The sequence below is a fragment of the Falco rusticolus genome, chromosome 12 (assembly GCF_015220075.1).
Source record: "Falco rusticolus isolate bFalRus1 chromosome 12, bFalRus1.pri, whole genome shotgun sequence".
Taxonomy (NCBI): Eukaryota; Metazoa; Chordata; class Aves; order Falconiformes; family Falconidae; genus Falco; species Falco rusticolus.
In genome coordinates this window covers 12,985,242-13,012,478 of record NC_051198.1, presented here as the reverse complement: position 1 = coordinate 13,012,478, position 27,237 = coordinate 12,985,242, and the positions used below count along the sequence as shown (strand labels likewise).

Sequence of the window (27,237 nt, the reverse complement as noted above, 5' to 3'; positions counted from 1 at the left end):
GGCACACTGCCCTGCTGCACGCTGCTGCCGGCCCCGTGCCGGCGGTGTTACGGGAAGTGGGAAGAGCTCAGGCGAAGGAAGCAAGAGCCAAAGCTTTGCTGCAGCTGTGTCAGGGTTTACATTTTTCTGGGAGGGAGCTTCTCCCCTTTTATCAGGGAGGCATGGGTGCAATGCTTGGCCAGCTCTTGAAACTCCTGGGTTTGCTGTGCTACAGCCGATCCCAGCTAAATTTCCGCTTTGCTTGGTGCCTCGGTTTCCCCAGCAGTACAGCCCCAGCCAGAATATCCCCTTCCTGTGCAAAGGGCCCATGCAGCATCCAGCCTCTGAGCAGGCTGGGGAGCACTGGGGGGAAAAGCGCAGTGTCCCTGGCCAGTGGTAGTGACTGTGGTGGTGGAGGAGCATGGAGAACTTATTCCCCAGGGAGCCTTACCTGTTCCTAGGAAAAGCCCTGCCTGAGCCAGGGGAACTGCCCAATGTCTGCCAGGAAAATCCTGTCCTCTGATCCCATGGGGAAAGGGAGGTGCCAGCCAGGTGCAGAAGTGTTGCAGCAGAGTAATTTCTGCATGTTCCTGGGGGCATTGCACCTGAGCATTAGGTGGCAGAGATATACAAGGGAAGGGTTTGAAAATCCCTTGGGAACAAAGGGGCCTCAGTGTGTGGCCTCTGCAGAAACCTGCTCCTTGCCAGTGCAGGTAGCAGCAGGAGGTGCTCTGCTGTGACAACCAGATGTTTGCAACACCCCAGCACTGGGCGGCAAGTGGGGCAGGGCTTGTTTGCCAAGCTCTTGGGACTCATAAAGAGGCAGATTTTTGTCTCTGCCAAAAATGCAGAGACGCTGCTGGGCCACTTTCCCCATCTGGAAGGTCAGGGGCTTTAGCCTTCTTTCACCGTTGAGCAAAAACACAGCCCAGGGAGCTGAAGGTACTTAACCCTGCTCCTCCGGTGAGTCAGGCATAGAGCTGCGAAGGGAATGCAACCTTGACAGAAAATAAAGTCCCACCAGTATCTACTTCCAAACATGAGATTTAGGATACTGGAGTCCTGTGCCTGTATGTTTCTTGGGCCAAGGTGTGTAGAGCCTTGCTTCACGGGAGGGCAAGACCCTCGTGCCACCTCAGAGGCAGGCACAGGGGACAGAGCAACCATTGGCACTTGCCAGTGCTTAAAGTGGCTGTCACATGGTTAAGGCTTCAGAGGATTTAGCAGGGAGCAAGGTGCTGGGAAGGAGAACATGGCCCTCGGGCACCTCTTCGCAAGGTGTGCAAGACTTGCTGCAAATCTAGCTCTGGGCATAGCACTGGGAGCTAACAGAAATGATGGGGAAGGAAGATGAGAGGAGGAGGAAGGGGGAGCTCTCCTCCTTTCTTTCAGGAGACCTCACCCTTCTGGCAGGGACCCGAGAGGGCGGTGGTAATGGTGGGGACACCAGTGTCACCCAAGCACCCAGCCCCATGCAGAAGGAATACGGGCCATTCCTGCTGGGGAGGGATGCGAGCACTATAAATAGTTTGTTTAACACACTACGGCCAGGCCCTGGAAAGCCCCGGCCCATGCACATTCCCTGTTGCTGGCGCTGAGACGGCAGCTGTTGAAAAAGGCCGAATCCAGCAGCTGCTACCCGGAGCTCTCAGCCCCCACCCGGCACCCCCAGCTCTCCCACTCCCTCGCTGGGTGGCTGAGCCCATGGCATCCCTTGGCAGGGATGCCGAGGCTCACCAAGGAGCTGCTAGCTCTGTGCTCGTGTTGGCACTGTTCCCCAGGCCGGCAGTGGCTGCAGGATGCCCCTGCTGCCCTGCTGCTGGTGCTGGAGGGGCGAGGAGGGTGCGGAGGGGGCTTTCCTCCCTGACAGCCCTTGCAGCAGTGGGGATGCTGCTGAGCCTTGCTGGGAGTGGTGAGGCCATGCCCCAATGTGGTGGCAGTTGCTGCCCACGCACGTGCCCTCGGCTGCGGCTCTCCCCAGCTCCGGCTCAGGGTGCTGGGCTGGGCTATGCCCCCCGCCCGCCCGCTCTGCTCACACAAAGGCCCCTTGTGCCCACGGGAGTGACATTCCTGCAGCCATGGGGCCAGGACAGGGCGAAGCACAGCCGAGGGGGAGACAGGGCCAGAGCCCGGCTGCCGGGGCAGCTGGTGGGGCCAGGTGGGGCCAGGCTGCCGGTCCTGCCCCCCCTCCTACGCCTGGAGGATGGACGTGAGCAGCTGGTGGGAGAGGAGGGACCCCCAGGACGGGCAGGCAGCTCTGGACTGCAGGAGGCGGAGGCACAGGGCGCAGGAGGAGATGTTGTGATGTTGGGGAGCAGGAGCAGTGGTGCTGTGCACCCATGGGTCCTGCCTGCTGACCTTGTGCACTCCCACCTAAGGCAGACCTGTGGGATAGGTGTGGGAAAGGTGGGAGTGGGCTGACTCTCGCTGGCGGGTGCCCGTCGCAAGGCAAACCCAAAGCCAGGAGCTGTTTTGGCCACATCTGGCCCCCGGCCCCTCTTGCTCCTCACCTGATACCAGCATTTAAGGACTCTGCTGGGCCTCCTCGTCTCCTTTGCAACTAGGGGGATGAGCCAGGCTACCGAGTGGCGTTAGCTGGCAGCTGGGGACCCCCTGCCGATACTGGCCTGCCAGCTGCTGGGGCTGGTGAGGGAAGGGATCTGCCAGCTGGTGCGCGGAGGGAGGGAGGGGGCACCTGTCATCCCAAAGCCAGGGTGTCACTGTGCCCTACAATCGGGCCTGTGTGTGCGTGACGAGGCCTCGCAGCTGGGACAGCAATGACAGCTCCGCGTGCTTGCCCCGGTGCCCTGTTCCCACCTGAGCCCTTGTCTCCTAGAGACTTTGGGATTGCACGGAGGACCAGGGAGCCCTCCACTTGAAAAATCCCTGGGATAACCACACAGCCCTGCTAACAGCACGCTGCTTGTTCTCACTTTGAAGAGCAGGGCTCCCTTACACCTCTTACGTAGCGCTGCTCCTGCATGTTGGCATTAAGACTCTCCTCCAAAGGAAGAGACGAGTTTTATAAAATCCTAGGGGATACAGACCCGCTCCCCACGGCAAGACCTGCACCTGGTGATGCCCATCCACCCATGCCCCAGGCTGGGCAAGCAGCATGCCCTGGGCTTGGCTCTGCATCTCATCCCCCCCTAACCCAGTCCACGGTGAGCAGAGGGAGGACGTGACCCCCAAGTCGGTGCCCAGGCCACACGTCCAACAGATCTTAGTTTATTCCCGGATTGTGCGGTGAGTAGGTGAGGAAGCGGAGCTGCCAGGCTGGCAGCAGTGGTTATTGCTGCAGGTGCATCCTCCAGCAACGGCAGGGGTCTGGGGGATGCTAACTGCCTGCCTCTGAAGGGCAAAGGATGGCTGCCACCCGCCCCCAAGCTGGAGCCACCCCATTACCTCAGAAGGTGAGTGGAGTGCAGGAGCACAGAGAAGTACAAATATGTTGACACTGGAATCCGTCCGCACTGGGCGCAGGAACCCAAGGGAAGAGAGTGTAACAGTGTGGGAGGGTAAGGGGGAAGAAACCCAACTGTGTGCTGGAGAACACTCCCCGAACCACTCCCCCCTCCTCTCTGGGGGAGGGCATCACCTCCTGGGTGCTGGACCCTCCCAGCCCTGCTGTGGGCCATGAGCAGGGGCAGCAGATGCCCCAAGAGCTCCCAGGGATGGAAGAGGAGGCCAAACTGCCATGATGGCAGTGGCGTTGCTGTGCCCACGCAGAAGAGAGGAGCTTCCTGCTGCACTACAGGGTGGCACGTGCTTATGTGGCAGGGGAGACCCCAAACATTCAGTGCTTAAGTTACAGGGCTTGACCCAGTGGAGGGATGCAGGGGCATGGAGCTGGAAGGGATTGTGTTGAAGGCCACGCAGAAGGAGCCAGTGGGCTCCACGCTTTGGTCGTGCTTAGTGGCGATGAGTGCAGTGCAAGGACTTGAAGAGGAGTATGGCCCTTCCTCCTCCCAGAAGGCCACTGTCTCCCCAGGAACCCACTGCATCTGCCTGAGCAAGGCAGTACCTTGGCAGCTGATGCTCCCAGGTGTGGTCACAGAGACAGGCAACGCGTGCTGGTGGGGATGGATGGGGCAGCACTAGAGCAAGCGATATGAGTGTCCCCCTTGGCTCTTTCCCCTGCAGCTCCTGCTTCTCCCTGCTCCGTAGCTGGCGCTCAGCCTGCTCCTTCACTCCAGCCATGCAGACGTACCCCATGCTGCTTGCCCTCCTCCTGTTCTGGAGTGGGGAGAGGGGAGGGGGGAGTGGAAAGAAGCCCAGCCCAGAAGAGGAGAAGGGTATCCTCTGCCTGCTTTGACCCCTGGTCCACCAGAGAGTGGCGTGAGGCTTGCTGGGAGGCAGGGCTGGTGGCTCAGCGCAGGATGGAGCAAGGGGGGGAAGAGTATCCTATGTCCAGATCCAAGGGGAGGCACTTGGAGTGGGCCTGGCCTGCTGGGGTGTCCCAGTCGCAGTGGATCTGTCGTGGCTTCTAGCCGCACATCGTCAGCAGCAGCCACTGGGAAGGAAAGGGAGAAGGGATGAGCAGGGGCTACTGCGTTTTTGACATGCCCTTATGTGTCAACTTTGTCGGCCCTCCAAGAAACACGGAGCCTGCAGCAATCCTGTCTTCTCATCTTGATCTTTTACAGGTTCTTTCCCTACCCAAGGGGCCGGAGGGCTTTCTACCACCCACCTCAGGCGCTCCCTTCACACTAATGCCTTGTTCCCTTGTCTCCCACCCCACCTCCCACTGAGCTGAGCTCTTACCTCGGATAGGTTCATGACAGCGGTGCCAGTGCCTTCGGGGTCCATGCTGCGGAAGAACCCTGCAGGGGCACAAGAGCAAGGTGAGCAATGCATCCTTCTGTCCCTGCCCTCCCTGCCCCAGAGCCACCACTCACTGAACATGGCCTCCAGCTTCACCAGGCAGCAGACAAAGTTGTCGAAGTCTACACCCATGTCAGCATCTGCATAGCGGGCCACCACCACCTGATGCAGCTTGTTGTTCAACTTGAAACCTGCAAGGCAGAGAGCAGTCGGCACCCTAGGGAGGCTGGAGAGGAGGGTGTAACTATGAAAGTCCATGCCCCAACCTGAAGGGGCCACCAGCCCAGCCAGGGAAGGGCACCATGTCCAGCCTCAGCAGGAAGAGGCGATGCTCTCCCTGGAGCCATATGACTAGTTAGCAAACTATTCCACCCCAGGTCTCTGCTTCGCTAGGATGGGACCCTGCTGGCCAGAGGACAGAAGCTGGAACCACCTTGTGTGCGTCTCTAACTCCAAGGCTCCAGCACTCAGCACAGCTGGGATGGAGAAAGCCCCATGTAGACATGGGCCACATCTCACTATCACAACAAGTTGGCTCCAAGCATGTAATATAGGCTGATTACACTCTTCTCCAGATATTTGGGACAAGGCTCCAACAGCAGGAGCCCCCATCCCAGCCGCATCCTTCTCCAGACCTACCGGCTGACTCTAGAGCCATGCGCATTTCATAGGAGCTCATGGTGCCCGACTTATCCAGGTCGTGTTGGCGGAAGATTCCCTGCAAAACATCATAGAGGATGTGAAGGGCAGGCTCTCCTGTGGCCTCTAGTCTGGCCATCCCCTCATGGTGCTGCCGCAGGAGGGGTGCTACCCCTGTGCAGTGTGCCATGTTCCACGCTCCTCCTCACCAGCCAGCTGCGGATCTTGTTCCACAGGATCTGGAACTCCACCAGCCCGAGGCGGGCACTGCCATCTTTCTGGGGAGCAGAGGGTCAAGGAGAAAACAGCCAGCAAAGGGGCTGGTGTAAAGGCAAAGCCATCAGATCCCTGCCACTCGAGGTGAGAAAAGCCTGGCCACACTTGGCCTGCCCAATTTCTCCCCTAACTTCCCCTCTCTGTCCTCCACCATCAGCAAGATCAGAGCCTGCAACCCAGCAGTTCTGCAATGCTTAAACTTGCTGCCATGTCACTCCCTGTGAGCAGCTGTGCCGCTGCTGTAGGTACCACATTGCTGTGGTGTCCTCGGAGCAAAACTGAGCTGGCCTGCAGCAAAAAGGGATGCTGCAGGGCCAGAATAGAGAAAGGCTCGGAGGTGCTCCTCTACACCCGCCTGACCTCTCAGGTGCGTGTCCTCATGCAAGCAGGAGCACAGGCCATGGCTCCTGTTGCTTTACACCCCTCATTCTTAACTGCTGGTCAGGATGGTTTGGGGAGAAAGAAGCCCAACAGCCCTCATTCCCGTCCAGGAGTGCCTTGAAGGCTGGGTGGCATCCTCTGTGGGGAAGGAAAGCACGGGGAGCTTCCTCCCAGAGGGGAAGGTTGAAGGTGTGAGTAGGGCTGGGCTGGGCTTCTGGTGGTGGAGCCAGGGCCCAAAGCAAGCAGGGGAACTGATGGCCCTTTCCAAAAAGCCTGCTGCTAAAGCCCAGGGGTGTAGGACAAGCGGCCCTGAAGCCGCAAGGACGCTTTCCTTCCTTCTCCTGATTAAACAGCCTTGGCACAGCCAGAAAGCCAAGCCCCAGCTCCCACGGAAAAGTCTTGATGCTGGCAGGCTGAGCACCAGGGGATCTGGTCCCTGCCCACAGCGCCAAGAGGATACATCCATCAGGTTGACCATATTGCGGCAGGAGTCCAGGCTGAACCCATCTGTCTTCAGATCTTTGTCTGCAGACAGAGGAGGAGGTTGAGGATATGCATCAAAACCCAACCTGCTGAGCAGGCCCAGGCTGTGGGGAGCAGGGGGAGGATGGGCAGCACTTACGTCTAGCGATGACTCTGTTCAGAATAGTTCGGAGCTCGAAGACACTGATTTCCATGTCCTGCAGCAGAAGCAGAGTTAGCAGCACCCCTTGCCTGCTCTCCGCCCCACTTGTGGCCCTTTCCCTCCTCCTGCCTAAGCATCTCCACCTTAGTCACAAAGCATCAGGGTGCCAGTGCATTTCCTGCATGCCCAGAAGAGTTTGGGCCACAGCTGGATGCCCCTTCTCCAAATCTGTCCCCATCACACCACCCCTGGGGGCAGCTGGGCTCAGCTGTGGTGGAGATGGACTTGTCTGCAGGATGGGACTGAGTGAGCATGGGGTGGGCTGGAGTTCTCATGGCCAGGTGTCCCCTCCCATCCCCTCTCCAGGCCAGGGCTCTCCAGGGCTTGGCGCAGCTGTACCCACCTCCCCTGCCAGCTGCTGGAACATGTTCTTGAAGCCATCCTCTATGTCATCCTCAGTTATTTCCTCCTGGGGTGACGCAGGCCAGAAAGAAGAGGTTAGTGGTCAACCTGGGCTCTGCCCTGCCTTCCATGCTCAGCAAACCCAAACTGGAAGGAAAGCTCTTCCTTGTTCTTCTCATTTTTGTTACTTCCCACATCCCATCACCTTGACAGCCCCTCTCCAGACACTGTGACATCCCAAACCCAGGCAGCCTACAGCTCCTCTTCCCAAGCCCCAGAGCCTCAGCATCAACCAGACCAAAGTGGTGGCTCCTACCTCATCTGCCAGATCTGCCGAGATCTCCTCATCCAGCTCCCTGGGAGCAGAAAGGAGGAACGAAGTGATTAAATGGGGTCCCCAGCCAGCAGGCTGCCTGTGGTGGGGAGATGTCCCACTGTTCACAGACACAGGGCATCCGCTGGCCAGGCAAGGACTCACGCTGTGTCTGACTGCTTCTCAGTGAAGACCCGCAGGATGAAGTCGGCCTCCTTATGTGGCTCAAAAGTTGAGGGCACAACGATGTACTCGCCCGGGGGCAGCCGGATCTGGTTGCTCACCTCCCGCAGGTTGATGAAGGTCTCAGACCGTGCCCGTGACTGGTTTCGCAGGAAGAAGTCCTTCTTCAAGTGCACAGGCTGGCTGCCCTGGGCCTGGGGGAACAAACGTGCTATGGACCACTGCCCCACAACACGGGGGACCCACAGGGAGAGGTGGGACCAAAGCCAGCCCTGTCGGGCAGGACATCCCTGCCCTGTCCATCCCAGCAGGAGCCATCCCTCCTGCCTGCATGGAGGTGCCCAGCACCCATTAGCACCCTAGCCACTGCCAGCACGGTGGGAGCTCCCACACCACTGGGTGCACAAGTGTGCATGCATGTGCATTAACCCATTCCTTGCACTCTGCCCAAGAGGGGGTAGGCTCCAGTAGCGCAGGACGTACCTCCTCAGGAACCTGCAGGGAGGAGAGAAAAGGGGAAAAAAATCAGAATCCCTGTACCTGCTCCCTTCCCTTACAGCTGCAGGGAGCACGGGATGGGGGACATTAACCCGCAGATTGGCCGAAGCAGGTGGGAAAGGTTTCCTTGAGGACTGGGGTGCCAGGCTGAGGCAGGACTGGCAGGGCTGACCCAGTCCCAAGGAAGCAGCATCAGGGTGGGCAGGGGTTACCTCGTAGACAGCGAAGCCAATGGTGTGCATGTCGCCCCCGACCCGCCGCTCCCGCCGCCGGTGCTTCTGCATCAGAGCCACCAGAAAGCTGCAGGCTACCTCGTCGTCCCCAGGGTCGTCATCCTCTTCCAGCAGCTTGATCTTAAACTGGGGGTTGATCCAGAATGTGGCTGGGAGGAAGAGGATGCATGGATGAGACATCCTGCTCCATCACGCTGCCAAAAGCGGACATATGGATGGGAGAGGTACCTGGGTGATTCCTGCAGCCCCCAGCAGTGCTCCCCCGGCGCCACGTGCCCTCAAACACCTGTGTGTGCCATCTGCTGAGCTCGTCCTTGGTGAGGGCATCGGGGGTCAGGTTGCAAATCTCCAGCCTGGAGAACTCCCTCATGAAGTCCCGGAAAGACATCCTGCGGGAGGCAGGCAGGGGCTGAGGCTAGGCCGCTGCTGAGGGGGAGGGAGGAGAGCACAAGCAGCTCTGGACCCAGCCAACATTTTGGGAGAATTAAGTGACAGCAAGACCTTCTACCCTGAGTTACAGCTCACTTAAAGCCTGCTGCTGGGCTTGGGGAAGACTGTGTATTTACCCTTCCTAGATGTTTATTTCGCATTTAGTTGGGCTGCATTTCCCTGAAGGGAGGAAAATTATTAACTAGATCAGATGACAGAATGTTAGCAGGCTCTCCAGTGCTGGAATGTCAGCTCATAAAGGCAGGTCATGTGCTTCAGGTGAAGTAGGACGGCAGGATCTCTCTCCAGCTACTCTGCTCCTTCCCAGGCTAACTGCTGAAAAAAAGCAGCACTTTGCTGTGGCACTCACCAGAACTCTCCATCCTCCATCTTCAGCTGCAGCTCTTCCCTGTCGTCAGGGTCAATGTTGTCCCACTCAGAGGAGCTGGAATAGCAGGAGAGAGACAATTAAATGAGGACTACTCAAGGTGAATTCAGAGCTGCCCTCAACTGCCCCCCTCTCTGATGTGAAGGGCACGGCACACTGAACTTGCGGTGCTCTTGATTGCTGTGTGTGCGGAGCCCACTGGCCTGCCAGCAGTGGGACTGAAGTCTCCCATCTGTCCAACTCACCCATCGCTCCAGGCTCCGGTCCACTCCACCTGACCCCAGGGGTTCCTGATGCGGATGAGCTGCTCCTGCTGTCCCCGGTAGTTCACCTGCCACAGGAGGTTTTATTTTATTTTATTTATTTTAAAGGAATTTTATTGCTATTCAAGTCTCATCTAGCCAACTCACATCTCTGAAGGCTGTGACAGAATAGGCATGGCCCTTCACCAGCTTCTTGAAGGTCACTGCTTCCATATCAAAGGCACTTGTGATCTGAGGAGAGTGTGCAAAACTCAAGTGAATGCAATTGAATTCGTGCAGTCCTATCCCTACCTCTTCCCTCCACCATGTGGAGAATTCCCCTTGCTTTGCACTGCTCCAGCCACGAGAAGCAGAAGGTAGCAACTCCCTGTGCTCAAAGGCTGCTGGCTGAGGAGGATTTAAAGACAGTTTCCCTGCCAGAGGACCCTGGAGATCCAGCGGGGAACCACCCAAACTTCAGAAAGCAAGAAAAGGATTTAATGAGAGGGAGATGGAAAACGCTGTTCCAGCTAATTCACAGACACTGATGCAAGACGTGGCCAGAGCTATAGGCAGACCCTTGCTCAGCAGTCCGCACTTGAGATGGACATTCCTGTTCCACCCAAAGGAGCCCATTCACAGCAGCTGGGCTGCAGCCCCACACACAGTGCCCCAGGGCTGCCACGCTGGCTCTGGAAAGTGTGCTCTGCTAAGAGGGGAAAGAATTAACCTCCTGCCCAGTGTCCCAGCGAGGGGACTGCTGGCACAGTCTCAGGCTGCGAGGCCTCGCTTTGGCCATTACTAGGGCAGAGCCCCTGGTTCATGCCAGTGCACCACTTACGTCGATGGAGCAGCCCAGCAGGGAACCTCTCTCCAGCGCCTTGCGGATGATGTGGCCCATGTTGCGCGGCGGCCGCTTGAGGTCATACATCTCTGCCACGCCGCCGGTGAAGTCCTCGAAGCCCTCGGTGGTGCTGCCCCCTGACAGCGACTCATAGCAGCCATTCAGCCTGAGCACCGGTGGGTGAGGGGGCACGTGAGGTGACAAGGATAGCACACTGCTGCTCCCCAGGCACCCAGCGCCAGCAGGGCCAGGGACAGAAAAGACCCCCTCGCTTCTGCCCCGCACAGTGAGGGGCCCTGTCCCCCACCCGCCCACGTGCCCACCACAGGGGTACCCACTTGGCATAGGCCTTCTCCAGCAGAGCACTCCAGAACTCGGTGCACTCTGCCGAGTGGACAAACAGGAGCTCCCCGTCCTTGGTGGGCAGCTGGTCATCCACTACCACATCCACCCATTCACCAAACTGCCAGATCTGGGGGGTCAGGAGAGAGTGGGGTGAGCTCAGAGCATCACACAACTTGCTCATCCCTACCCCAGAGGGATGCCCTCACCCAGTGCCCTCCTTCCCAACCCCAGCCCAACCAGCTGTGGAGGGCCAGGAGCTCCCAGCCCACCTGGAAGTGGAAGATGCCAGCATAGTCCTCCTGGAAGCTCTGCCCGTGGGGCACCACACGGTGCAGGAGCTCCTCATTGAGCGTGAGGGAGCCGATGGCAGCCAGCAGCCAGCAGTCACCTGGGGGAGGAGAGGAAGCTGGTGTGAGCACCCACCACCTTCCTAGCTGGCCGGGGTAGGTGGTGGATGTGTAGGACCCCACAGCGTGCTTTTTTGCAAACGTTTGGGGCTTCCCCACTCAGAAAGCACATGAAGAAACCAGAGAGGGTCCAACAGATGAATGGAGCTCAGGGAGCCAGGCTCACTCAGCCTGCCTTGGAGAGAAGTGTTAGCTCAAGGCAACAAGGAACGATCCTCCCTGACTTGGAGCCTGTGTCCAGACCATGACATACAGCCAGCCCTCCTGCAGCCGCTTATCTAGGCCCTCCAGGGACTCATTCATGTGTCTGCCCTCTGTATCTCAGACACGGAGTTCTGCAGCAGAATTACACTTTGTATTTAAAAAAAAAATTCATCGAGCAAGAGGTCTAATGCTTCTGCCCCAGCTTCTCACATTGTGAGCAACACCACTGCACTTTTCCTTCCAAGTGCTCTTAACCACAAGTGCTGCTCCAGGCCAGCACTGCACTTTAAAATCCATTGCCGCAGTTCCCCTTTCCCTTTTGCCTTTGAAGACTGTCGCACCATAGCTTTAAGCCTGGATAACCTGTATGGGACTGTGGTTTGACCAAATGGCATTTTAGACTTTTTAATAACCACCTGAACACCACCGCAGTGCTCAGGGCTGTTATCTGCTCCAGTTACCACTGCAAGTTTGTTCTAATTACTGAATACATTAAATGTGGTCAGCCCTGAAACCAGCGTGCTATATGTGCTAAGGCACATGATACTTCCAGCCAAATGCCTAATTCAGATCAGGATGACACTCTTGGTGGTACCCAGATCTGGTTCTGATGACCATGAAATCCCAGTTGCCAGTCCTTCCAGCCTACCCAGCCCATTAACACTGCTTCCCTTGTCTTAGTGCCTTTGCCTTGGAGAAATGATAAATTGCCACTTGCACTTTGTAGCTCTCCTCTCGGTTCCTTCCTGCCACACTGTGTTCTTTCACAAATACTTTGCCATGACCAGCATGTCCTCACCTCAGTTTGTTACTGTCATCCAGCTGCCACCCCTCACCATTTACCAAAGCAGAGACCTCTTTGGAGCAGCTCCTGGCACTGTCAGCATGTTTCAGGCATGAATACACCCAAAACCTCCCCTGGTCTTAGCATGGTCAAGCTGTGCACACAGCACCCCATTTTCATGGAGCCTTAACCTAGAGCCACCAGGAGGCACAGGGTGTCCCCAGCCTCCCAGTTTCCACCACACTAAATGGGAAGGGAACCTTTGGTACAGAGATGGCTGTGCAGTCTGGCATGAAAATGTGCTGCATGGGCCTGGGGAAAGGTGCTGTGAAACAGGTCCACCCTCAGCCTTACAGAAACACCTCTTCTCCAGCCACGCCAACCCTCCCCAGGCACTGCTCTCCAGACTAAGGTCTGGGGATACAGCTCCAGCACTCACCCAGAGCCCCCTGGCAGATGTCTGTCCGGGTTGCACCGCCAACGATGAACTGCGGGTCATCCACTAATTCCTGCAGGAGAAGGAGAGAATCAGACGCTGGTGCTGAATCTTGGCAGGGCCTAGGCTTCTGTGGGGCTGGCCCCCGCTGCAGCTCTGACTTCGGAGGAAGGGAATACAGTCCCTGAGAGACGCACCCCACCTGCCCTCTGCCAGGGAGATCTGCTTGACTGCAACCCCAAGGCCATCACAGTAAGGCAAGACAAGATCTGCAGTAGCCATGTGCGTACACAGCTAGACAGACTAACGGCATTCCCCTTGCGCTCGAGGCACCGGGGAACATACACCCCCAAAAGCCCCAGTAACTGAGGGTGACACATCCATGCCATGACACCTAGAAGCAACGACACAGCCTGCCCACTTTAAAGCCCACAGTCTGCTGCCCAGAGGAAGCAGGACCTGCTAGACACAACGCTCTTCTGAACAGACGCTTATGGGGCATTGCCAGGCCCTTGGGATAGGATGCTGTGAAGCACTGGAGAAACTTTGAGCACTGAGAGAAGCAGGCCAGGGCCAGGCTGCAGCTTGGCAAACCACGTCAGTGCAGACCTTGCAGGGCAGGGACGCCAGCCCAGCCTGAAAAGAAGCCAGCCCAGCACTTACCGATGGACGCTTCCACACCACCCCCCGTGTCTTGCTGGAATGTGGCCCCAGCTCCTTGAATCCGAGGGCAGAGGGGCCGGCTGGGAACTGGGGGTCCCTAAAGAGGGTGCCGCTCTCAATGCACTCCTGTTTGAGGGCCTCATAGTCCTGGTTGAGGTATTTGATAGCGTTGTCATGTTGGCCAACGCCTTCGGCTCTCAGGCGGTCCCTTTGCAGACGGGCAGCCATCCCACCAAAGGGCATCATGGCTGGGCACCGGCAGCACTGCCTTCAGCTCTGCTCCCTGCAACGAAACAGGCACAGCCAGGCTGAGGCAGGGCCCAGCACCCCTGCACCGCCCTGGGGACGTCAGCCATTTCACACAGTGCCAGGCTCAGGGCTGGATCCCCAGCTGCCCACCACCTCCACGGCGGGGACCTTTTCTGCTGGCACTGCCCAGGAGCAACGAGCAGAGCCTGCACACGGAGCATCCCCAGGGTGTGCCGGCGTGCCAGGAGAGCCCCCTCAGATGCCACCCCCAGCTGCAGCCCCATTCTGGGCCACAGCCTCCAGCCCGGCCACCGCAGCCCTGCTGTCCGTAGGGGACACTGACCGAGCAGAGCGGCTCTGAGGGCCGGCTGGCAGGAGGCAGCCCGTGGCTCTCCCGTTCCATCCCGCTGAGCAGAAAGGCCAAGCTCAGAGGAATTTCAGGCACTTTCGCCACTTTCCGCCCCCATCAACAGCCTCTCCTCCCGGCACAGCCTTCCGGGACCTTCCCTCCTCTCGTCCGTTGCAGCTGTGATGGTGTCAGCGGCCCGCAGCTTCTCCCAGCCCCGGGCTCCGCTCCCTCTCCCGGCTGCCCCAGCACTGAGTCAGTAGGGCCGGGAAGGGAGGAGCCCTGCGGGGGCAGGAGGGCCCTGTCGGCCCGGGGGGGACGGCGGAGGGAAGAGGCGGGACGGCCCAGGGTGACTCAAGTGGAGCAGCCTGCGGGGAGGCGCCGGGGAAGGGATGGGGGATGCCGCGGGGAAGGGATGGGGGATGCCGCGGGGCACCCGGGGACGGGGCAGGGCAGAGCCCCCCACTGTGCCGGTCCCTTGCCCTGGCGAAGGCCTTGCCACAGGCGTCCCCTGGCAGCTCACGGCTGGGTGCTTCGAACCGGCAGGAACAGCACAGGGCGCTGCCCGGGTGGGAAGGAGCTGTCTGGTCCGCGCAGCAGGTGCCACCACCACGGGCCCACCGGCGTTGCGGCTCACCCTGCCCCGCTCCCCAGCTGTCTCAGCTGCTGCCAAATACTCCAGAGGTTTCTCCGCGTGAGGCAGCGGAGCAGTCCTTGGGTGAGTAACCCAGGAGCTAGCAGCCCACTCTGAGCGGCTGAGGGAGCAGGGTGCAGCCTGGCTCTGGAGAGGCAGCTCTCCTTGGCTGAGGGAAGGCAAGTGACAGCGAGAAGGGTACAAGCCCCTGGCACAGGGCATAAACTTGGCTGCTAACCCAAGAGGCTGCCCTAACCAGAAGCTTTTCAGGAGGAAAATCTACTCCTCCCCGTCACTCTGCCAGTCTGGGGATGCTCTAAACTCGCTATCCTTCTCCAAGGCAGTGCCAGCCCTTCTCTACAACGGCCCCAAATCTATGGAGCTCAGCCCTTCTCCACTGCCTCCTCCCTCACACTCCTGCTCTGCAGCCAGCACCCTGGCAGCCTCTCCCAGTGTCGAGACACTCGTTGCCTGCAGGGCTGGCGGGATGGCTCCTCTGCTCCAAGCACCTGCCCAGAGCCCAGAGGGGCTGTGGGAGGAGGAATCCTAAATACAGCCACTTGCACAGCCTCCAGCACCCACCTCGCCACCTCCCCGGCACTCACACCCCAGCACCCACACCCCAGCCTGCCGAGGGCCAGGAAACTCCCCCTGCCCACAGCCCCTACCCCCTCTTCCCCCCTGCCTACCGGTGCTGGACATGGCCGCAGACATGGGGAGCTGCGTTGCAGCCCAGACACGGGCACCGTACAAGTTATTCTTAGCTCTGTGGCTCAAAATACTTGGGAAGGTTGTGCTTAGTGGCAGACGGAGGTCACGCAAGCGCAGAGCAAGCAAAAACATTTCAGACCCCTGGATGGGACAGGAACCACGCAGGGGCCTTAAGCGATGGGGTCAGTTGCTGACACCCCTGCCAGGCTGATGCTGCAGGCTCTTCTCGGAGGAGGAAAGGCGGTTGCAGAGACAAGCCAAGCCCCCAGGGCAGTTTTCCACACCAGGCAATCTTCATCCACAATATGATGCTTTCCAGTATCATGGGCATCTCTGACCCCTCCCAGGTGGGAGCAGAAAGACATGCTGGTCCCTGCCGGGTCCCTGATACCTTTGCACCTTAGCACACACTGAAAAGCCCCTGGACAGCATCATTGCTGAAACCCAGCCAAAAATCTCTGCAGATCCCTGGTTGCCAGCTGCTCTCGGAGACGGAAGGAAGGGGGAGCTCCCTTCCTCAACACGAGCCAGGCCGAGTCCGGACACCGCATTCTGCCGCATACTCAGCTCGGGGCAAGGGGCCACAGCCGCCCCGAGGGTCCCACACTGCGCAAGCAGCTCTCAAGCCCTTCCCAGCCCCCCGGGTGACAAAGATCCTCCTTTCCCACAAGCTCCCCTTTGTCCTCGCGCAACCCCTCAACGAGATGCGGCGTTGGCTGGGGGGTCGGCAGCGCATCCCGGGTGGCTGCGGTACCCATTTCACTCACCGCCCTGACTAGGAAGCCTCCAGGTCCCTGCGGCTGCGTTACCTAACGCAAAAATCCCCGCGGACCGGCGGGGCCGGGAGGGACCGGGAGGAACCGGGAGCCCGGCGGGAAGCAGCCGCGGGGGCCTCCGCCCTGCCCGCCGCCCGCCAGCGGGGACCGTCCGCGGGGACCCCCGGCGCTGGCCCCATGCTGGGGGTCGGATAAGGGCGAGGATGGAGGAGGGGGGAGGAGGGGGACTTACGGAAGCTGCCGCCGCCGCCCTGCCCGCTTCAGCCCAGCCCAGCCCGGCCCGGCTCGGCACGGCCCCGCCGCGGAAGGTGGGGTTTCGGCGGGCAGGATGTGCGAGCAGAGCCGGGAGGGCGGTGGGAGGGGGAATTAAAGGCGCAGCGACTGCTCGCAGCTACCGGGAGATTTACCGGGGCCGCCGGGCTGGGCGCCCTCCTCACCTTTGATCTAAGCAATGGGCTCGGTCCACAGGGAAACCGGGGCTGGAAGGAGTAAAGGAGGTGACCTGCCCCTGGGAAAGGGTTTAGGAGTGACACGGCACTGCCCCGTGCTGCTGGCACCCCAGCTTGGCTGGGCAGAGCTCTGTGCTGCGCCTCATCCCTTGTTGTTGACCTTACGGTGCCACGGCTGAGCCGAGACATCCCTTCTCCTTCCCCTGTGCCCGGCGGGGCTGTGCTCACACCACCTTCTCGTGCAAGCCTTGGCGGCCATGGCCAGCACCCACCCCACCAGCTGCCCCTTGCTGCTGGGTGCCGGCAGGGCCCACCTCCAGCAGGCCCCGCTGCCTGGGGCTGCCCGTACGTGCCCTCCATGACTCATGGCATGGCTATGCGGGGTGGTGGTGGGGTGGTGCCATTGCCAGCGGCCACGGCCACAGCGGGGCTCGGCACAGCACCACACAACCCGCTGTGGTGCAACATGGCTTTGCCTGGCATGGCATGGCCCAGCATGGACTGGCGTGGCTTAGCCCAGCACGGCCAACGTGGCTCAGTACAGCATGGTTTGGCCTGGCATGACCAGCTCAGCATGGCCCGGCCCAGCCCCAGGAAGAAGCTCTGCATTGCCATCCTTCTGGTGCCAGGGCTGAACATGGTGATCCCAACGAGTGTCACCAGCTGTGGGGCTCCTCCTCCTCCCCTCACGCCTGGTTGCAGCCGGGGAAGCTGTGCCCATACCCCCTCACTGCCGGAGCTGGCATCCAGCTGCTCCCCAAGAGCACCTGCCTTCTAACCCACCTGTCTTGCCCCAGGAGGGCAAATCCTTCCTAAGCAGGGAGCAGGTTGCACATGGGATCAAGAGCTCTGTCTCTTGCCTGAGGGAAGGGCAACTAGAACATTCAAAACCAGCTGTAGCCAGGTCCTGCTACACCTACAAGAGAACATGCCAGCCCTGGCTGCCACCCAGTGGCACTGCCATGTTGCCATCTCCAGCTAGGAGAGCCCACCCACCGCGGGCAGCTCATTCTGCCCACCCTGGTGCAGAGGAAGCTTTGGGGTGCCCTGCTCTGGGTTGCCACAGTGGCTGCTCCATCTTACCTTCAGCCAGAAGGCGGCTGCATCACTGCCCGCGGGCTAGAAGCATAGGGGGGTCCCTGCTGGGGCCACCAGCCAGCTCCGAGGCAAGCTGCAGGCAGCAGCATGCTTTCAGAGGAGCAAGCAGACCTGAAGCGCCAGGACTTGTTCCTGCTTTGGGCTTGTGCCTGAACAGCTCTGTAGCTTTTCCTCTGGTCTTGACCACTAGTGATCCACTCAGATCCACCCAGAACAGTGCCTGTCCTTGTTGTGACCCATTCATCGCTTGCCTCATTACCCCTCGATAAGTCTTTAAAGCTGCTTTCACAGCTCACTCTCCTGGGGTAGGAGGCAGCTCCCCCGTAATCCTGTCACACACGTAATCCTGTCACACACGCTGTCTCATGTCCTGGCTCTTCTGCTTGGGAGCAATTTTTGTCAAATGTGCACAAATACCTGCACAATTTCCTTGTTCCCTTCCCTCAAGCTTCCCTTTGCAGCGATGCCTGCAAGGACTTGGCAGCAAGCACTGTTCTTCGGTTCTCTTTGTCTGTGCCCAGGCATCGCCTCTTCCCAGTACCCTGGCTGTGGGCTGCCAGGGGCGGGAGAGTGCTTTGTGCCCAGCTCACGCTGCGCTGCTGGCACACAGAGCCACAGAGCCTGAACACAGCGAGGTGGGAAGGGAGCTGGGAGCCCGGGGTCACTCCGCCCCGCAGCTCCCCTCTCCGCGGTGCCATCCTCTGAGCAACGGCCCCCCCAGCTCCGGCCTGCGCCAGGGCAGCAATCCTGCGGGCTGGCTGAGCTACAAGCAGCATCACATGGCAGGAAAGCGCTCCCCGCCTGGCTGTGCTCCAGGGGTCTGGCACCCCTCACCCCTTCCCAAAGGCTTCAGCTGTCCACCCAAACCAGGCTAGGTGACAGCAGCCACATAAATTGCTATTAGGACCGTACGGTTGGGCTGACGCGTCCCGCCAAGGCTACAGACAAAACTCCCCTCCTCTCCCACACCATTCCCAAAGCATCTTCCTCCACCCAGCCTCAGCGCGTGCAGCTCCCCAGCCACCTGCTTTTAGCAGCAATGCCTCCGATGCCTCCACCAGCCAGAGGGAGAGCCCACTTGGGCTGGGAGAGCCCCCGAGCCACGGCTGGGTTCCCGGCAGCTGCGCAGGGCTTGTGCTCACAGGGGGGGCAGCACAACCCCCCACTCCTCCTTTTGTACCACGCATGCTCCTGGATCCCTGCTGCAGCTGGGGTCCTCTCCTAGGTCCCAGCCCCCAACCTGCTCGACAAAGAAAAGACTGCAAGAACAATAGCTCATTTTTTTCCTTTTTTCTTTTGTACACAAATATATACAGGGTATTATACACATCTCTACACAGACAGTGCCACTCAGAACACACAGCTCTCCGTGGGCAGAGCCCTGATGGCCACAAAGGCAGCCCTGGGCCACGGCCGAACCTACAGAGACTGGAGCATCCCAGTCTGCCTGCTGGACTGGGGGGCAAGGGCAGTAGGTGGGTGCAAGATAGGGAAGCAGGATCAACATCCTCCCTGCCCCAGCCTGGGACTGGACCAGGAGCTCTCGGCTCATATGCTCATTTCATTTCTAGCCCATTCCTGGAGCAGATGGGTGACGCTGTGCCCCTCCGCACCTGCACGTGCTCCAGCCCTAGCCAAGCCCTGGGAGCCAGCATCGCCTGCCCTCCCTGTGTACTGAAGACTCACAACTCTTCCCCTGCGTCCCCCCTTTCCTCCAGGCCTGGGATTCCTACAGAGAGGCATACAGGACAGTCAGCTACACCCTCCCACGAGCAGCCCCCTGCCTGCTCTGTGGGTCCAGCTCCCCTCCTCTCACAGGGAAGCAAGGGGGAGAAAAGCCATGGGATGTGACCGCCCTTCCCTGGAGCAGAGCTGACGCCTCACTTGTTCAGGTCTGTTAAAGTGCTTGGAGCTCCAGGGCCAGCATGGGTGATCAAAAAGGTTAAGTGACTGTCCCCTTCCAGGTGGCCCATCAGACCCTGGAGGGCACACCCCAGTGAGCCCAGCACCCACAGATGACAGGCAAAGGGAGGGACAGTAGTGTCTGCAATGAGCACCAAACAGGATGGTGGCAGGGGATTGAGGGAAATAAATATAGCTCAATAGCAGGGAGATTTATTATTTTCCTTTACATTTTACACAAGGGGAAGGGGGAAGCAATTGAGGGCAACTGATCCTGACCAGAAACCTCCTCACAAAGAGCCTTTAAAGAGGGTCAGGCTTCCCTGCAGGTGCCAGGGGATCCAGTCCACCTCTCCGGCCCATCCTGACCCCTGCCTGCCTCTGGACACAGCTATTGCCAGGGAGGGGGCAAGGGCAGAGGTAGGGGAGGAATAGCCCCCCTCACTCAGGCTGGGTGATGGCAGGGGAGCCTGCACCCAGTCAGGGCAAGGTGAAGAAAGCCAGTACAGCCCCATGAGGATTTTGTGCTCCTACAGATGGTAGTCTTGCTCAGAGAGGGCTCCCAGGGGCTGCTCTCCCAGGGCTCACTCCCTCTCTGACAACCTCAGCTGGGGGAAGACCCTGCAGCAGCTCAGGGAAGGCAGCCTATGGGGCCCCGTCACAACCAGGCAGCACCGACCCCGCAGGGTGCCAAGGGCCTGCAGTCCAGGACCCTTTCTCCCCTCTTCCTAGCACCCAGGAGACCCCCAGCACAGCCCCCCTTGTCCCCAGGTCTGACCCTGCCGTGCAGACAGAGGGCAGCAAAAGGGGCTGTGGTACCACACAGGGGTCAGGTTGATTTGTTTGAAAGGGGAGTATAATGTGCAAAAAAAGCCACTTAAAATGATGCTGCAATCCCCTGCCTGTGCCCCTGGGGAGGAGGGGACAGGACCTGGGGGAGAGGCTGCCCGCGCCTCCTCCTGCCCATGAGAAATGCCCTCAGCACCCCTCACCCTGGGAGGGGGCAGCCTAGCTCACACCGGCCCCACACCCCTTCCCTGGGGTGATGCCACCTTTGACCACAAGGCCAGGCTGTCACCTTCCCTGGGGTCTGTCGCCAGTCCCTGCACCCAGCCCAGCTCCTAGCACATCACGCCAAGTGGATGCTGCAAGGGGTTGAGAAAGGGCACAAGCAGGCACAGGGAGAAGGTGCAACAAAAACCACTCCCCTACCAAGGTGGGGCATCCCACACACTGACTAAAGCTTTTCGTTTACCACCTTCCTGTAAATCTAATAAATTATTAGTGTTCCTTGCCAGGACAGGGGACAGAGGGGCCTGCTAAGATGACCCCAAAGATTCTCCTTGTGCCCCTCCCGACAAAGCACCCAGCCTTCCTCCTCCCTGCAGATCCAGAGCAGCACCAGGGGGGTCACAGTCCCCCTCCTCCCCAGCCCCCAGGGTTTTGGGGTCCAGGGATGCATTAAAGAAGGTAGCTAGTAAAGAGCATGCCCGCCGAGCTGCCAGGCTGGTGCAGGGGTGGAGGGGCAGGGAAATGGAGAGCTTGAGGCAGGGCCCCTGCCCTCACTGAAGGCAGTGGCCCCGGGGGTGGGCAGGCAAGGGCAGCAGCTGGCACCCGTGGGCGCCTCTCCCTAGGTCTCCGTGCACACAGCCTGCCCCGCTCCTGGGCATCCTTCCCCATCTGCCCTCTGAGGTCCCTACTGGTGGATCTCGTTCTCTATCAGGCTGTCCTCACACGACTGGAAATCCGTGTCATTCATGCCATCTGTGTTGATGAGCTCCTCATCCTGCGACCCCTGCTCCTCCGACTCAGTTGCTTCACCCTCCGGTGAAGAGTCCTGCAGCACTTGGGCGATGTACTTCTGGCCAGGGCCAGGCACGGTGTTGGTGAGGCGTGGGGAGAAAACAAACGCATGTCAGCCTCAGAGGCTCCTCGTGGCAGCAGAGCACAACACACACAGTGCGACACAAGAGGTTGAGCATGGGGATACACTGGGAGGCTGAGGAAGTGTTCAGACCCCATGGGATGTACTGGGAGAGGGGGTAAAAGCAGGGCTGGCTTGGCCCTACAACAGCGGATGTGCCAAACACCAGCATCCTGGAACAGGCGGCATCCCCAGGGAGCCAGGGCTAGGAGAGCATGGGGTTTCTCAGCTCTTTGGAGCCCATTATGACTAGGAGACTCTGCTCCCTTTTTTTTGCCAGTGGACACATCCTTCTGAGGCTGTGTCTGCCTCCTATGGGGAATCTCCTTTTGGCAAGATGCCACTGCCCTTAGGTACATGGAGACTGGGAAAGAGCCTGGGTTACACGTCCACACCCCAGCCCTGCTCTCCCGAGGAAGCCAGTGGGGGGCTCTGCTTTACACCATCTCTGCATGTATCCCCTGAACAACTCTGCAGGCCTCCAACTAGAAAAATCTTACAGTGGAAGGAAGCAGCTGGAATGAGCCAGTGAGCCAAGAAGAAGTAAAGAAAACAAGACTCTGGGATCTCAGAGTTGGGCAGGGGAGGGGAGAGTCTCCAGAGCATTTTCATGGCCTTAAAGGCAATGCCCACAGAGACCCCATTGCACTGGAACTAGGACCAGCCCCCCAGTGGGTGACAGCCTTTGCTGATGGGCAAGCACGCAAAGATGCTGAACGAGAACGGAGACTGACCCAGCTGGATTCACCGTCCCAGCTGAGAGAGGCAGAAAGTAACACGGTGTCTGGGAATCAGCAGGAAAGAGTTGTGTGGGGTGGGGTAAGCTGGGGAGGTGTTACACTTCATCACCCAGCTCAGGTGAGGGGCACAGCACTCAACACTTGCCTCCCACCCTCACTGGGAGACTTTGGGTGCTGCCTCAGAGAGGTTAGGAGCAAGGTACTTAGGAAGTTACCTCCCCCTTCCCAAACATGAATAAGGAGCGTGTCAGGGTATGGACAGGGACTTACAGCTGATTTGGGAGCTGGCAGACTGGTGGCAGGTCTCCCATTCTGCCTGTTTTCTATGGCATCCACCTCTGTGTGGTCAATCTGGAAAGGAAAGGAGAAACCAAGAGACTGCTGGGGCAACACGTTTGCTGTTCCACCACAGGAGCAGCATATCAGCAGCGTGGACAGCCTTGGGACTGTTGCCTCTGTGGAGCCAGGGTTGAGAGGCTCTGCTGGGGAGCAGGCTGGGACCCCTGCTGTTCTGCAGCTCAGCTGTGCTCTCGAGGAGAAGCATCCTGAACCCCCACCCAGCACTCCACCTCACCTTGTAGTTGTGTGCGCTGAGGTATTTGAAGTGCCCGAAGCAGACGTGACACAGGCAGATCACAATGGTGATCACAAGGACCACGAAGGTGAACATAGAAGTGGGGGCCAGGAACCCTGGGGCAAAGGAAGACCAAAGTGGCAGCGTCAGAGGGATGCTGACCATGCTCCGTGGCTGGGGACTGCCAGGACCACAGCCTGGCCAGGGAAGCAGCTCTGTAGGTGGTCAGGGCTGGCATCCCAGCCCAGCACTCACCTGTGCGCATGGTAGAGAAGAAGAGAAGCCAGAAGAGGCAGAGGATGGGGGCTGCCACCACCTGGTTTACAGCCCCTGAATGGATCTTCTTGTCCAGCTTAGCAGGCAGGTAAGCATAATACAGGTTGTATCGGTCCACCAGGTGCTTCAGCAGCATGTACATGAGCCCTGGGAGAAAGGGAGCGATGCCAGCAGAGTGGGGCATCAGCCTCTTTCCCAGTGCCTCTGACTGGCAGGTAGTATCTCCCCAGCCTCTGACACAGGGAAGTGGAAGGGTATCACTTACCAAAAGGGACAATGATGGGGCAGGTGATGCTGTATGTCATGACCACAGTGAAGACGCACATCATCCAGGCGTAAGCAGCCCCAAACTGGAACTCATAGGCCTGGTGCTGCAGGAGGGAACAAAGAGCCATCAGCATGACCCTGGGAGCTGAGCGAGGGTGTGCAACACCCAGCTGTACACACAACACTGGGCAAGCGCCACCGCAGCACTCCCATCCCTGGGTGGGGCCACGAGCCACCCCGCCAGCCCCGCTACATACTCTTTTGACGTTCCTCCGCTCGGCCGCTGAGCGGGCCAGGCAGAGGCGTATCATGTACATGAGCAACCCAGGGATGCGCAGCAGGTCCATGGCATTCCCGATGAAGGCAGAGGCAATGACGTAGTTGACAAAGAAGGCCCCGTTGTCGGGCAGGAACACACACCTGGAGAGATGCAGCAAAAGTGGGCTGCAGGAGGTGCTTCCCCCTTGCAGGGCAGCAGTTAGGAGGCCCCAGTACCTTTGGACACCAACAAGAACCTCCCCCACTGCAAAGAAGGGCCTTCTGCCTAACTCCACTTACTCAAATCGCACGGCAGCTTCAGCGAGGAATTTTTTGTCAAACAGCCAGCGGAAAAACACATCCAAGCTGTGGGGGAGGGGGACAAGAAGAGGAATGTCAGAAGCAGCAATATGGACATGCACATGCAAATATAGGGAAGCTGCTTTAGGAGGGCTCAAAGCTCTGACCATAGACTGCTTTGTTCCCTCTTTGGGTCTGTCACCAGCAATTATGTAAATCAGACACTGGAAAAAACAGTGCAGCACCCAGAAGGGTGCATAAAACTTCCCACTCATGTGTCGTCTTCTCCCTTTGCCCTGATCCTATCAATAAACTATTTTCCTCTCTCCCCTGTTTAGGCATAACAACCATGCAAGGAAGAGGTGACTGACTCTACAGAAGAGTACCAGGTACCCTCCAACAGAGATTTAAGGAAATCCCTTAGGAGAAACAAATCCCATTTCCATCAATTCTAATTTTTTGATATAAAATTGTCATCCGCTGGCACCTTGGGTTCTGGTGGAATACAGAGCTCCAGAGGCAACAGCAGGGGGACCAAATCCTCAGAAGGAAGTGCAGTCTGTTTAATGGTATCTGGTCAAAATGCAAATCTGAAAGCATTTACCTGCCCAGATCATAAGGTTATATGCAACAAGGTGTTTTTAACCCAGCCAGGAAACGTTGCTGTAGTCACCCACTGGGAAGGAGGACTATTCTTTTGCCTCCGTCAGAGGGTTTGTCTATTCTCAGGATGAAGTTCACCACTGAGGGGCTGTACCCTGAATCCTGAATTTGGTGTGTGTGTGTGTAGATCCCCACCTTACAATCTGTAACTCACTCCCTACCACAGTAAGGATCCCCCCCATCTCACTCCCATCCCCGGTTTTTCCTTCCTCACAGTTTCCCTACTCAGCCACTGTTCAGTGCTGGGAGCCGATGCCGATGGCTGGCAGCTGGTGCATTGCTATTTGCCACAGGGCATTTCTATAACCCCTGCAGGAAGATTTGGGGCTCACATACAAACAGATGAGCATTGCTGCAGCCTACACATAACTATCCCACACAGACAGACAGCGCAACCTACTCAGTTATGGCTCTAATGGGGAATTCACTAGTTTTGTGCAAAATCTGGAGTGCACAGAGGTGAGGAGTGCCTCCTTCACCAGAAGACCTCGAGTAGACTTTTCACATGCATCATCAACTGTGCCAATTCTTGCCGAGTTATTTCTAACAACTTGTTACATACACATGTCAATACACCTGCAGGTTAAATCAAAAAGCTCCTAGAGACCCAGCCAGGTATGGTCTGGCCTAGTCCCCCAACTAGAACTAAATGCTACCTTACCATGGGGATGGTGGCCAGGGCACTTGTGCAGAGAAAAGGACGTGGTGCAGGAGAATAACAAAGGGCGCACCTCAACCCTCCCCACACTCCAGGCCTCTGCACTTGCTTTTGCTTCCCATCACCCCTACCTGCTCAGGCCCAGCGATGGCAGCAGCAAGACCATGAAGATGAGGAAGGTGTAACACTTGTGCATGGTCGTCCTGTTCTCCCCAGACCTGAGGGCAGAGAGGAAGCTGTTAACCTTTCACTATCACCCCATCCATCCCAGGGGCTGCCCCCACATTGCCTCCTTATCAAAAAGGACTTCCCAGTATCTAATCTGAATCCCACCCTGTCCACCTACTGGTACATGGATATACTCCCTTTCCCTCCAGTATGTCAGAGGTCTGTTTGCAAGTCCCAGTTCCTCCCGCCTTGTCCCACAAGCCCCCCACCCCTCCCCCTCAAATTTTTAGAGGAATCTCTGCAGTCATCTCTCTTGACCTGTAATCAGAGCTGGTGACATCCTCCCCACCAGTCTTTGCAACATAGAGTGGAAAACAAAGTTTACATTGCACGTCCTGTGGGAAGAGTGCCTCATAGGTAGCACTCTTCTACTGCTTTGCACTTCAAATACCTTCCCTATGGCCAGAAGCTGTAGGAGCTAAGGCGATTTTCCCTTGGAAAAGTTATAACTTACACACGGGTACAGGCACACCACCCCTGCCCATTCACCTGAGCCAAGGCTTTCTTTGCTACTAGCATTTCTCACAGTAACCAGTTCCAACTCCTCCCAGGTTTCTTCCTGTAGTGGGTTTGCACGGCAAGGCTTTGGTAGCAGGGGTTATAGGGGTGGCTTATGTGAGAAGCTGCTAGAGGCTTCCCCCATGCTCAATGGAGGCAATGCCAGCCAGCTCCAAGATGCATCTGCCACCGGCCAAGCTGAACTAATCTGTGGCAGCGGTAGCGCCTCTGGGATAACATATTAAGAGCCGGAAAAAATATCTGTGCCAGTGGAAGAGAGGAGTGAGACTATGTGAGGGAAACAACTCTGCAGACACCAAGGTCAGTGCAGGAGGTGCTCCAGGTGCTGGAGCAGAGATACTCCTGCAGCCCGTGGTGAAGCCCACGTTGAGACATGCTGTCCCCCTCAGCCCATGCAGATGAACCGTGTAGCAGATCCACCCACAGCCCATGCAGGACCCCACGCTGGAGCAGGTGGATGGGCCTGAAGCAGGCTGTGACCTGCTGGAAGCCCACGCTGAAGCAGGTTCACTGTCAGGACTTGTGGACCCACGGAGAGAAGAGCCCATGCTGAAACAGGTCTGCTGGCAGGACTTGGGACCCTGCGGGGGACCCGTGCCTGAGCAGTGTGTGAAGAACTGCAGCCCGTGGGAAGGACTCATGCTGGAGAAGTTCATGGAGAACTGTCTCCCATGGAAGACACCCCACACTGGAGTAGGGGAAGAGTGAGGAGGAAGGAGCAGCAGAGACAATGTGTAAGGAACTGACCATAACCCCCGTTCCCCACCCCCCTGTGCCACTCAGGGGAGAGAGGTAGAGAAATCAGGAATTAACTTAAGCCCAGGAAGAAGGGAGAGGTGGAGGGGAAGGGTTGGTTTTGTTCTGATTTGGAACGGTAATAAGTTTGACTAATTCTTCCAAGCCGAGTCTGTTTTGCCTGTGACGGCAATTGCTGAGCGATCTCTCCCTGTCCTTATCTTGACCCACGAGCCTTTTGTTACATTTTCTCTCCCCTGCCTGGTTGAGGAGGGGAGTGACAGAGCAGCTTTGGTGGGCACCTGGCATCCAGCCAGGGTCAAGCCACCACACTTCTTGTAGACCTATGTCAAGCTCTGCTCAGCCAACCAGGCTGCACAACAGCAGCCAAGGGTTGGCAGAACAGCTGTCCACGGCACACCACAAGTATCCATGAGGTGTAACATAACACTGCACTTGGGAGTGGAAGGCAGCAGTTCAAGCAGAAGGATCCAGCCGGGAGCTTTACGTCAGCAGGAAGTGTCTAGTGGCCAGGCAGCACACTGGTATGACTACGAATAGGCATTGGCTGTCCTTACCTGGTCCAGTGTGCTTCGAAGAAGGCAGAGTAATACACGATGGTGGGCAACAGAGCAGAGAAGCACCACAGCAGCAGGGTAGGGAAGAACTGGGTAATGATGGGGTTCTGCAATGAGGCAGAGAAGAGACCAAATGTTACATGGTGTGGCAGCTCTTGTACCAGACACGGGTACAGCTGTCTTTGCTGATGCTGAGCCCCCCGCACCACGGCTGCCGCTGCACCCCCCCCTCATGGTCAGGCTGACAGGACCTGGGA

The 27,237-nt window shown here is 58.3% G+C and overlaps 2 protein-coding genes across 6 annotated transcripts in view; both read right to left on the bottom strand.

The window, feature by feature from the left end:
* Positions 1-3,191: 3,191 nt before the first annotated feature.
* CAPN11 (calpain 11) lies at positions 3,192-18,400 on the bottom strand. Of its 4 annotated transcripts, none has more exons than XM_037405834.1 (22): positions 18,383-18,400; positions 13,096-13,378; positions 12,436-12,505; positions 10,871-10,989; positions 10,595-10,728; positions 10,254-10,422; positions 9,581-9,664; positions 9,416-9,501; positions 9,153-9,227; positions 8,582-8,742; positions 8,333-8,502; positions 8,106-8,117; positions 7,605-7,816; positions 7,443-7,482; positions 7,128-7,193; positions 6,722-6,779; positions 6,560-6,624; positions 5,652-5,720; positions 5,443-5,521; positions 4,878-4,994; positions 4,744-4,802; positions 4,345-4,492 (listed from the first exon to the last, which is right to left on the bottom strand). In XM_037405834.1, exons 2-22 carry the CDS (start codon positions 13,339-13,341, stop codon positions 4,466-4,468), a joined length of 2,118 nt encoding a protein of 705 aa, XP_037261731.1. In that variant the 5' UTR covers positions 13,342-13,378; positions 18,383-18,400; the 3' UTR covers positions 4,345-4,465. The 4 variants fall into 4 exon arrangements, with proteins under 4 accessions (XP_037261732.1, XP_037261731.1, XP_037261729.1 ...); XM_037405832.1 differs by lacking the exon at positions 18,383-18,400 and adding an exon at positions 16,044-16,156; XM_037405833.1 differs by lacking the exon at positions 18,383-18,400 and adding an exon at positions 13,688-13,977.
* A 1,053-nt stretch (positions 18,401-19,453) lies between these two features.
* Positions 19,454-27,237, bottom strand: part of TMEM63B (transmembrane protein 63B) — a 48,096-nt gene continuing 40,312 nt past the window's right edge. For both annotated transcript variants that reach the window (XM_037405354.1, XM_037405355.1), the window contains 9 exons: positions 26,981-27,087; positions 25,052-25,138; positions 23,600-23,665; positions 23,299-23,461; positions 23,040-23,145; positions 22,754-22,921; positions 22,499-22,614; positions 22,195-22,275; positions 19,454-21,121 (listed from right to left, as the gene is read on the bottom strand). In XM_037405354.1, coding sequence (XP_037261251.1) covers positions 20,957-21,121; positions 22,195-22,275; positions 22,499-22,614; positions 22,754-22,921; positions 23,040-23,145; positions 23,299-23,461; positions 23,600-23,665; positions 25,052-25,138; positions 26,981-27,087 — 1,059 coding nt within the window. In that variant the 3' untranslated portion in view covers positions 19,454-20,956. The remainder of the gene's footprint in view (positions 21,122-22,194; positions 22,276-22,498; positions 22,615-22,753; positions 22,922-23,039; positions 23,146-23,298; positions 23,462-23,599; positions 23,666-25,051; positions 25,139-26,980; positions 27,088-27,237) is intronic.

Bases quoted from the DNA above. Each gene is read 5' to 3' on its own strand.
- CAPN11 (XM_037405834.1), bottom strand. From the start codon at position 13,341: ATGATGCCCTTTGGTGGGATGGCTGCCCGTCTGCAAAGGGACCGCCTG. The intron at 10,423-10,594 runs GTGGGTACCCCT...ACCGGTGCTCAG, and splicing joins CTGGAGAAGGCCTATGCCAA to GCTGAATGGCTGCTATGAGT. The intron at 9,502-9,580 runs GTGAGTTGGCTA...CTCCTGTGGCAG, and splicing joins CTGTCACAGCCTTCAGAGAT to GTGAACTACCGGGGACAGCA.